The sequence below is a fragment of the Pyrus communis genome, chromosome 4 (assembly GCF_963583255.1).
Source record: "Pyrus communis chromosome 4, drPyrComm1.1, whole genome shotgun sequence".
Taxonomy (NCBI): domain Eukaryota; kingdom Viridiplantae; phylum Streptophyta; class Magnoliopsida; order Rosales; family Rosaceae; genus Pyrus; species Pyrus communis.
In genome coordinates this window covers 3556145-3566785 of record NC_084806.1, presented here as the reverse complement: position 1 = coordinate 3566785, position 10641 = coordinate 3556145, and the positions used below count along the sequence as shown (strand labels likewise).

The following is a 10641-nucleotide window of genomic DNA, read 5'->3' as shown; positions in this document are numbered from 1 at the left end:
GATAAGTTACGTTAACATCTTGCTTTGAATTTTTTGTAGAGAGAAAAAAAACAAAAAGAAAAGTGTGAGAGGATGGAAGGAGAGGGAAGGAGAGGATTAGAAGAAGAGAAAATCTTCATTGTTTTTAAATGTAATTATCGAAGTATAACCTTATTACCAAAGAATATTTGGCTAATTTCATTTAGCCCTATTGAAGTTGAACAACCTATCATCGGTAACAACTAGAACATAATGGGCCAATATGCTTGACTACTTAATAATGAAGAGGACATGTTTCAAAAAAAAAATATTATTATTCGAATCACAGAGCTTTGTGTTTAAGATTATAACCATTCAAATTCTAAATCACTGTAAACATCGTTTCTGTAAAAAAAAGGATTAAAACTAAAGTCATTTAATCAATCTATTATAACATATACATAAACAGTTTGTAGTACACCTGACGTTAGTTTATTTTAGTTTTTGTAAAAATGATCTTTATAGAGTGATTTATAATATACACGGTTCTTATCATAAAAACAAAATTCTATGAATTTACAACAAACAGTTTTGAGTAGCAACTCTTACTCATCATTTAGGGGGGGGTGTATTCAATTGGGAATTGAAGAGATTTTAATGGATTTATAATCCATGAATTTTTATGGAGTTTGATTGATTTGTAGAGATTCTATGTAAAATTTTGATTCAATTCTCTCGAAATATCATAGGAATATGAGATATTTGTGGATGCTTAAAATACACTACAAAATCTCTCAAATTCCCTCTAATTCTTCAATTTTTTGAAAATTTTTAAAATCAAATTTTAATTGAATACACTTTGAATGTTATAATTTTTTTTTAAATTTTAATTGAATACACGCAGATTTCTAAGGATTAAATCATGATTAAATAGACATTGAATTTCAGATAATCACTTAAAATCTTAATTGAATATCCATAAATTCATTAAAAGAATTAAAATTCCTTAAAAGCTCAATTAAATACACCTGTTCGGTAACCACATATCATTCGCCCAATATAGAAAACAAATAGGGGGAAACTTTGTCGTAAGCCAGCCTCCATCGGTTCCATTTTTCATAAAAAAATATCGGCCACTTGCAACCTTGTAATTTGTATCAACAATACAACTGTATGATCTGCTTAATTGTTGTGGGGATTTTATATGGATACAAAAAAGATTCCGTTTAGATTCGGAAGGATGGTATCGTATAATTAGAAACTTTTTAAAAAATAAAAGAGACGAAATTACGGTGTTATTCATAATTTTGTGGCTTGATAAAAATTTAGAAAAATTAATAAAAATAAATTGAAAACTTTGAGTTTTAACAAAAAGAACAAAAATGTGCTCTAAATGAATGATACCAAAATTGATTTTTTAGAGTAAAAATGTGATTTTTCGTTAAAATAAATAGTACCGAAAAATTTTTGTTAAAATTTCTTAAAAATTTAAGACTAATTGGAGCTGTCAAATTTTTAATTTAACGAAAAGTCAAAGATATTTGCTCGACTTTTCTTTAAACGGTGGGATTTAATTCACAAAAGTACGGCCATATGTTGACTAATTTGAGCAACGTGACATACAGACGTGGAAATTTCTACCGATGCAAAAGCTGCATCTGAGGAAACTCAGATTCAAAGATTCCACTTTACCATCTTTTTTTTTTAACGATTTCATAATTCTGCACAAACCATTTCAACGCCTTAAAACTCCGACTTCTCTGTTTTCATCTTATCTTCTTCACGGTCTTGCAGCTTCCTGCAAAAGCTGCTTTTCTGCTGAGCACTTCTGCTTCATGTTCAAAGGGATACAGTGAAAGATCCCCAGCTCTTCTGAGCAGAATTATTTGCGGAGGTTTATTGATTGTTACATGGAATGACTTTTGCTTTCTGCTGACGCTGCTTTTTTGGAACTTCCCAAGTTGTGGGGTTCTTCCCTTTGATTGGTAGGTGATCTTTCCCACCCCACTCCCTCCACTTACCCTTCATTTATTTGTATGGGTTTTTTTTCCCTTGTTTGCTTCAAAGTTTCAAACTGTCATGTGCTGAGTGGTGGGTGAAAAAAGCCATTTCTCAGGAACTCTTTTCTTTTATATTTGATATTTTTGGGTTTTTCTTGTTTGCCTCAAACTTGCTTCTGCTGGTTGGTGGATGGAAAAAAAGCCAATTCTGGTGATCCTCTGAAGTGGCTTTTGATCTGTCATGGTATGTAGTAATTAGTATGTGTTTGAAGTCTACTAGTTTCCTGCAACACTACTGATTTGATGCCTACCAATAAAAGCGCTTTTAACAACAAAAAACGCTTCTAATTACGTTGTAAAAACTTGGAAGTGCTTAAAAAGTATCTGTCACAGAAGCACCTAACTTTTTTCAGGAAACAATTATATTTTTAATAAAATTATGGATGTGTTCTTGTAAAAGCACTTTTAACAAAAGCGCTTACGAGTAGAAGTTAGAAGCATTCCCAAACGCAAACGCTAGTATTTTGGCTAATCAATGCTCTCTCTTTTGGGTTTGTTCCAGTTCAAATTGTTCCATACGAATGAAATTTTCTTAAATCGTAGCATACTTAAGGTACTGAAAACAACCAAGAGATGTTGAATCCTGTGTGTGCTGTAAACAGGATCTTTCAGGTGTTCCGCTGCTGATTTCCTTACCATCTGAGTCGAACTTTTCACCTGGTTTAAAAATGTATGTGGTGGAGAGCAAAGGAGGTGCCATAGCATGCATGCTGCTTTCCCTCTTCTTCTTGGGTACATGGCCTGCTATCCTCGCCATGCTAGAAAGACGCGGCCGCCTTCCTCAGCATACGTATCTCGATTACTCAATCACAAACTTCCTGGCTGCTGTACTTATCGCCTTAACATTTGGTCAGATTGGCAGCAGCACGCCTGAGCAGCCGAACTTTTTGACTCAACTTTCGCAGGTGAATCTTTCATGGTTGTTATGGGAGTGAATCATTCGTACTCCGTAAGCTTAGAATGATATACATACTAAGCATATCGGATAACATGCGCAGGATAATTGGCCCTGTGTTTTATTCGCGATGGCAGGCGGGGTGGTCCTTAGCATCGGAAATCTTGCCACACAGTATGCTTGGCCTTTTGTTGGTTTGGCAGTGGTGGAAGTGGTTACTTCAAGCATTACAGTTGTCATAGGTCTCCCTCCCAAGCACTTCGATGTATTCGTGTTCGGAAGTTTATATGATTGGCAATGTTCTGAACTTGCTGGTGACTCTCTTCCTTTTGAATGTAACAGGCACAACATTTAATTACTTCTTGGATGACAAGATTAACAAGGCTGAGATTCTTTTTCCCGGGGTTGCCTGCTTCTTGGTTGCGGTTTGCCTTGGCTCCGCTGTTCACTCATCCAATGCAGCAGATAACAAAGCAAAACTTGAAAGCATGCCAACTGATCACGTAGATGTAGAAAAGTGCGTTTCTTCTTCCTATAGATTTTGGAAATTAGTGTTCTTTTCGTGGTTTGCCATATTTCTCCCTTGATTCGAAATCAAATGTTAGAACACGGTGATTTCAATCTTGCGGCTTATAAATTTTTTTGTTATGACAGGCCTTCAAATGCTTCATTAATTCCAAGTGAGGGTAAGACATTCTGTGAAGTTATAACATTCCATTATATACTTGTGTTGTTACTGTTTATGAGTTTCGTGTTTTCTTTCGATATGTGATATTCATAGCCGGGTTGAATGATGTGGAGGGTGGAAATGGTCCTGCTCATAGTGCCAAGGCTGGAACTGCAAAATATCTTGTGCAGCTGGAGAACAGAAGATCAATTAAAGTTTTCGGGAAGAACACTTTTATAGGACTTGGCATTACTTTCTTCGCCGGACTTTGCTTCTCTCTCTTCTCACCGGCATTCAACTTGGCCACAAATGATCAATGGCACACGTTGAAGAAGGGAGTTCCTCATTTGGTCGTTTACACTGCGTTTTTCTACTTCTCATTATCTGGTACCGTTGTTGCTGTCATCCTAAACATCATATTCATTTACCGCCCTGCGCTGGGTTCACAGAAGACATCATTCAGAGCTTATGTGAACGATTGGAATGGTAGGGGATGGGCGTTTTTGGCCGGTATCCTATGTGGATTTGGCAATGGTCTCCAATTTATGGGAGGTCAAGCTGCAGGATATGCAGCAGCTGATGCAGTTCAGGTTGGTTTCATTTCATGACATAAACACATAGAGATGCATTTGAAGTGATTGTCTTAGTGACATTTTAGCCGTTTTATTTACTTGAATTCGGGTTTTATAACTGCAGGCACTTCCGCTCGTGAGCACTTTTTGGGGCATCCTTCTGATGGGAGAGTACCGAAAATCATCACGAAGAACATACTCGTTGCTCTTCAGTATGTTGTTTATGTTTGTTTTAGCTGTTGCAATCCTCATGGCGTCATCGGGGCATCGGAAATGAGCATTCAACTCGAAGGTCCTAGCCCGACGGCGAAAGGAAAAAGAAAAAACGAAATGTAGCTGGTTGTGAAGATGCATTCGTCTAGCTTTTTTTTTTTTTTTTTTTTTTTTTTTTTTGGGTTTTACTAAAGATAGAAAATATGGGGGGAAATTAAAGATGTAAAGAAGTGAAATTTGTAAAATGTTGTGTCGCACTTCTGTTTGATTGATGTACGACGGTGAATAATTCCATATGGACATCATTGTTTCCAGTTTCCACGTTCATTATTTCTCTGTTATTTCAGTTCAAGAAGACGCATTGAAATGGATACATCGACATTTTCCTACTCCGAGTGTAGATTGTGCACTCATTTGAGATTGTTTCTCCAAAAAACACTTATTCTCTTAAACGCTTCTTCTAGAAGTGCTTCTACTATAAACACTTAACAGATTTCAACCGAAAATCTGATCGCGCATCATGTAAAAGCACGCTTCCTGAAGATGCATCTGACAAGTACGTCTACAGAACGCAAACACAGTCAAAGCGTTCTTAGCTGTCAGAAAACGCTTTTAGTCCTTCCAAAACCGAATCATTAACAAAAAGGGCACATTCTAAACCATTGTAAGTTGCTCTGTGCCATAAAAACTTGCTCAAGCAGACTGCTACTGCTTGACATGTTTTGACCATATTTGAAACTGAGACCTCTTCAGTCCATTCCATCCGGCAAGGTTTACATGTTACAAGTTACGCTTTATATGCGTACTCATTAAAAAAACATACAGATGAATGTATAACATTTGTCACCCCAAGAAAAATTTTCTGCTCGAGTGTTAAGATGATGGGAGGCCCTTCTTCCAATCAGTAGCCAGAACTGAGGGTGAAATGATCAATATCAGCTGTAAACATCTGTGTTGTTGTATACGAAGATCTCATCAATGGTGACGTTCCTGTCAAAGCACTTTAAGTCAGTTTTATTTAAATCATCGGTTTCGCCTCTTTTTATATTTTAGAAAGTTACTAATGATCACCTAGTCAATCTTTCCATCTGAAGACCCACAGATCCAATTTGCCTTCCAAACGATTGTAGGCGATAAGAGACGTTCTGTTTTCCAACCCGATGTCTTTAACTGCAATATAGGATGTTCAGCGATCCAGTTACCCAAAAATGTAAAACTGATCAGATTAATCTCTAAAATGTAATACCTTCTGAATAAAATCTTCATAGTGTTTATCCATCCATGCTTGGCTTTCAGAATGAAGGATTCGGCGTTTAGCTGTAAGATTTGCCATGGCATTTGCATGGAAAAATGACTGCAATACATCTGTCGCTGTAGAATCTTTATGCATGACAATGCAGATGTTTCCTTTCCTCTCCATTAGCAAGTACCTGGCTGTAAAGTTAAGCAGAGAAACAACAAAATAAGTAGCAAAGTTCACGGTTGAAATTCAATTGATAGAAGTACAAAGCAGAGATCAACCTTTCTTATAATGAGATCCCGCAGAATGCAACAGGTCCTTCCTGATTAAGAATATCATTCAAAATGTCAGTCACATGCACAAAAATAAAACTTATCAAGCCATAATCTTGAATGCCTAATATCTAAAGATATGCACAGCACCGCTCTTTAGCATTTGATATGAGATAACAGAAGACAGATGATTCCTAAGGCCTACGGGAAAATGAAGTTTAAGGGGCAAGAAAAGAAACTCACAGTTCCAGATGATTTAGTGAGGATACCCTGACACCTAAAGATACGTCCACATGCATTGACTCGGTCTTCTTTGAGCTCCATGAAGATGCCCATACGGGTAAAACGTGCTCCATCTTAGAGACCTGTTGAGGAGAGAGAACTGGAAACAAATTCATATTTAAAATCTCATACAATACAGATGAAAGTGTGAACAAAAACAATCTTGCAACATCGAAGTTGGATTTTCACAGAAATTAACATTTCACGGGAACCAACATAACAACCAAGTTCCCAAAATTTTATAGCAGAATGCTAGGGCAGGTTAAACCCAATCTTTCATAGGAAAATATTTGTTGAACAATCATTTTGGCATATCTATTTAATACATGACCATTGTAAAGATGGAGAATGTTGTAGTTTTGATCATGTACATCAGCAGATATGCTGTTTTTAAGGACAATTTTTTAATGACCACTATAAACTGCAGTAGCGGAGAAAAAATAATCAGCTGGCCTTAAGGGACAACAAGGAATAGTAGTTGCGTACCTTGGCCAGTCTTCATGAAATGCTGCAAAACAATTGAGCACCTCTCAGGGTTCAAAGAATTTAATGCAAGGCATCGAACAGCCTTGTAGTTTGCTGGTGCAGGAAAAACAAGTATCACATAACTGCTCTGAAAATTACATCTGTAATTAACTTTTTGCATAGTTTGGTCACTATGGCTTCTGGAAGGTTGCATGTCAGCAACCATGGCAATGGTACTTACCATACATATGGAACATGGTGAGAGACAAAAAGGAAAACCAAATAGCTAGTGGGTGTCCCATGGTAACGCGAGCAAGAAGCATACCCAATGCCATACCAACCATTGTTGCCACTGTCTCTTGACTTCCTTCCTATCAACGTAAAAAGATGTTAAAGGACAATACTAGCGAACATATATCAGACGGTCCTCGTCTAAGGATCAGAATGATTGTGCTGGCACCTTAGCAGATATATCTGCTGCATTACTCTGAAGGGCAAAATGTTGTGTCAAAGCAGCTCTAGTAGCTCCACTTGCAACACCAGCTAAATGAGAAGAAAATTCTGATCAAGCTCTATACTTGGGCAACGGATACCATATCACATTATACGGATTACTATATTTTCATTTTATGGGACGCAGGGACTTACTGAATGATCTCGATATGCTTCCTAAACAAACCACAAAAACAAAAGCTGATGGAAACAAAGGTGAAACAAGGTCCATCAACATTCCTGCAACATAAAAACAGCCTGTCCAGTCAAATTAAGACAAAAGGTTACACTGAATAACCTCGAACTACAAATAATATAAGGTTTTCAAGAAGATCTCCAAACTTGTAACAAATAAATTAAAAATCGGTTACAGCATACCAAGATCATTCATAAGATCTGCAACTAAGCGCCACATTTTGGCATTGCTATCCAGATTCGAACCCTGAAGAATAAGAGTTGATGCAAGGCAAGAAATGGTAAACAGATGATGAACACAATAATGAGAATTCTTAGAAAATAGCAAATTTCAGTCACGGAGCCACCAGCCAAAAGGGTACATAAAAAGCATCCAATACCATGAATACATAAGAAGGCACAAAAGTTTCTACAGGTTGTAATGTAAATAGTACATGGCATGAGCCATAAAACAAGAGTATTGCACCTGATAGAACGTGAATAAGATGCCTCCAAGCATTCCAGTTAAGTCTCTCAAAAACCACTGCAACATTCTCAACGTTGATAGAAAAAAAAATGGCCTCATTCACTACGTATTGCAAGCTCAAATACTCAGTGAAGCTTTCTCTTTCACCCCCAATTCCCAACATTGAAGCTAGAAGTAGAAAATTTGTACCTGAAAGGTGGCACCAATTACCGTAGCCGATTTCTCGCCCACCCCAATAGCACTCAGCAGAGCCTTGGAGTAAATAAAATGTAGAACTAATTAAATCTAGTAATCAGCAAGGGAACTTCACAAAACTCTACAAAAATATGATGCTTACTTGTGTAGAAAGCATGGTCCTTATGTAAGTAGAAAGACCCTTGAACAAAAATCAAATTAAGAAATTAATCATCATATACAATTAGCACTAATTATGCAGTAATTCAATTTACTAGAGCAATAAAAATTAGAAAGCATTTAGTTGGTTATATTTGTATATTAACCTGGAGTAAATCCCAGACTTGGAAAGGGACATAATCTGGAGTTACACTGCTGGGAAAGCCCTGCATAAACCCTAATACCAGAGTTAATAACCAAAAGAAAAAGGCTTTAAATTTGAAAAATGCAGAAATTAAAAAAAATGAAAATACAGGATTTATAAAAAATAATTAAAAAAAAAAACTTGCCTCTGGTACAAATGCTTCGAGAATTCGCCTCCAAACATGGTGGAAAGGGCTACCGGATCTTCGAATTTGGAGAAAAAATCGAACTTTTATCAGAGATTAAACGAGCTGAAATTAAAAAAAGGAAAAGCGCCGGGAAAAGGAGAACCTTTGGATGGAGAGGGAAGGAGACGCAGTGATGGTGGCGGTTCTGGAGAGTTTGGTGGAAGAGGAGCCGTTCCATTCTTCCACTATGATCTCTGCTGATGCAACTTCCATGGCCGATTGCTTCAGTGCCTCCGTTGATTCAGAGAAGCAAACAATTGACTATTATGTTCCTTTAAATTGTCATTTACTAGTATAGTTCGGCAGTATTGTTCTTTACTCCTAAAAAACAGGTTTTAAGTTCGATTATCACAAAAAATGAATTTGAAAAATATTATTATGGCTCGTTTATTGTGAGGTTTAGCCCACTCCTGTATCTCGCAAATTACAAAGGCTTAACTTACTCGCGCACCTCTTAGTGTATCGCTTATTTGAAAAAGTTACCTCAAAATTAAAATAAAATTTAAAAAGTTACTTTAAAATTAAAATCTAAAAAAAAAAAAATTAAAAACAAACAGCTACTTTAATATTAAAATAACTATATTATTATGGCTCGCCAATTATGAGAGTTTAGCTTACTCCCGCACCTTTTTAATGTATCGTTTATTTGAAAAAGTTACTTCAAAAATAAAATAAATTAAAGAAGTTACTTTAAAATTAAAATCTAAAAAAAAATTAAACAACAAAAAGTTACTTTAAAATTAAAATAACTATATTATTATGCCTCGCCAATTACGAGAGTTTAGCTTACTCTATCTGTCACATCCCCGCCCGGGCGGGACTACTTCCCGGGCCCGACTCTACTACCGTAGCACGATATTGTCCGTTTTGGGCTTACCATTCCCTCACAGTTTTGTTTTTGGGAACTCACGAGCAACTTCCCAGTGGGTCACCCATCATGGGATTGCTCTAGCCTCTTTCTCGCTTAACTTCGGAGTTCCTACGGAACTCGAAGCAGTGAGCTCCCAAAAGGCCTCGTGCTAGGTAAGGATGAGAATATACATTTAAGGATCACACCCCTGGGTGATGTAGGATGTCACAATCCACCCCCCTTAGGGGCCCGACGTCCTCGTCGGCACACCACGATCAGGGTTAGGCTCTGATACCAAATTGTCGCATCCCGGCCCGGGGCGAATCACTTCCCGGGACCGTTCCACCACCGTAGCACGATATTGTCCGCTTTGGGCTTACCATTCCCTCACGGTTTTGTTTTTGGGAACTCACGAGTAACTTCCCAGTGGGTCACCCATCATAGGATTGCTCTAGCCCCCTTCTCGCTTAACTTCGGAGTTCCTACGGAACCCGAAGCCAGTGAGCTCCCAAAAGGCCTCGTGCTAGGTAGAGATGTGAATATATATTTAAGGATCACTCCTCTGGGCGATGTGGGATGTTACAATCCACCCCCTTTAGGGACTCGACGTCCTCGTCGGCACACACGCAACCAGAGTTAGGCTCTGATACCAAATTGTCACATCCCCGCCCGGGCGGGACTACTTCCCGGGCCCGACTCCACTACCGTAGCACGATATTGTCCGTTTTGGGCTTACCATTCCCTCACGGTTTTGTTTTTGGGAACTCACGAGCAATTTCCCAGTGGGTCACCCATCATGGGATTGCTCTAGCCTCCTTCTAGCTTAACTTCGGAGTTCCTACGGAACTCGAAGCCAGTGAGCTCCCAAAAGGCCTCGTGCTAGGTAAGGATGAGAATATACATTTAAGGATCACACCCCTGGGTGATGTGGGATGTCACACTATCATCTTTTTAGTGTATCGTTTATTTGAAAAAGTTACTTCAAAATTAAAATATATTAAAGAAGTTACTTTAAAATTAAAATCTAAAAAAAAACAAAATGAAAACAGTTACTTTAGAATTAAAATAACCATATTATCATGGCTCGCCAATTATGAAGACTTAGTTTACTTCTGTACCCCCTTAGAGTATCACTTTTTTGAAAAAGTTACTTCAAAATTAAAATAAATTAAAGAAGTTAAATAATCATATTATTATGGCTCGCCAATTATAAGAACTTAACTTACTCGTGCATCCCTTAGTGTACCACTTATTTGAAAAAATTACTTCAAAATTAAAATAAATTCAAA

General features: G+C 37.4%; 2 protein-coding genes across 3 annotated transcripts; one reads left to right on the top strand and one right to left on the bottom strand.

The window, feature by feature from the left end:
• The first annotated feature begins 1646 nt into the window (after window positions 1-1646).
• On the top strand, window positions 1647-4552 carry LOC137731615 (ureide permease 2-like). The gene is made up of 8 exons (XM_068470771.1): window positions 1647-1943; window positions 2161-2202; window positions 2621-2923; window positions 3017-3155; window positions 3256-3430; window positions 3568-3599; window positions 3695-4170; window positions 4277-4552. The coding sequence occupies exons 2-8, from the start codon at window positions 2200-2202 to the stop codon at window positions 4427-4429; spliced, it is 1281 nt and encodes a 426-aa protein (XP_068326872.1). The 5' UTR covers window positions 1647-1943; window positions 2161-2199; the 3' UTR covers window positions 4430-4552.
• Window positions 4553-4680: 128 nt separating this feature from the next.
• On the bottom strand, window positions 4681-8776 carry LOC137731613 (protein root UVB sensitive 3). Of its 2 annotated transcripts, none has more exons than XM_068470769.1 (16): window positions 8606-8776; window positions 8461-8518; window positions 8278-8337; window positions 8115-8153; window positions 7967-8029; window positions 7778-7834; window positions 7495-7558; window positions 7273-7356; window positions 7085-7167; window positions 6866-6995; window positions 6646-6738; window positions 6121-6259; window positions 5887-5927; window positions 5612-5799; window positions 5437-5535; window positions 4681-5355 (listed from the first exon to the last, which is right to left on the bottom strand). In XM_068470769.1, exons 1-15 carry the CDS (start codon window positions 8713-8715, stop codon window positions 5437-5439), a joined length of 1308 nt encoding a protein of 435 aa, XP_068326870.1. In that variant the 5' UTR covers window positions 8716-8776; the 3' UTR covers window positions 4681-5355. The 2 variants fall into 2 exon arrangements, with proteins under 2 accessions (XP_068326870.1, XP_068326871.1); XM_068470770.1 differs by having other exon boundaries at window positions 6950-6995.
• Window positions 8777-10641: the final 1865 nt, after the last annotated feature.

Excerpts from the sequence above, each read along its gene's own strand:
- LOC137731615 (XM_068470771.1), top strand. Across the intron at positions 3,600-3,694 it reads TTCATTAATTCCAAGTGAGG|CCGGGTTGAATGATGTGGAG; the intron begins GTAAGACATTCT and ends TGATATTCATAG. Across the intron at positions 4,171-4,276 it reads CAGCAGCTGATGCAGTTCAG|GCACTTCCGCTCGTGAGCAC; the intron begins GTTGGTTTCATT and ends TTATAACTGCAG.
- LOC137731613 (XM_068470769.1), bottom strand. The coding sequence starts at position 8,715 with ATGGAAGTTGCATCAGCAGAGATCATAGTGGAAGAATGGAACGGCTCC. Across the intron at positions 7,357-7,494 it reads AGATCTTATGAATGATCTTG|GAATGTTGATGGACCTTGTT; the intron begins GTATGCTGTAAC and ends TTTATGTTGCAG. Across the intron at positions 7,168-7,272 it reads AAGCATATCGAGATCATTCA|CTGGTGTTGCAAGTGGAGCT; the intron begins GTAAGTCCCTGC and ends CTTCTCATTTAG.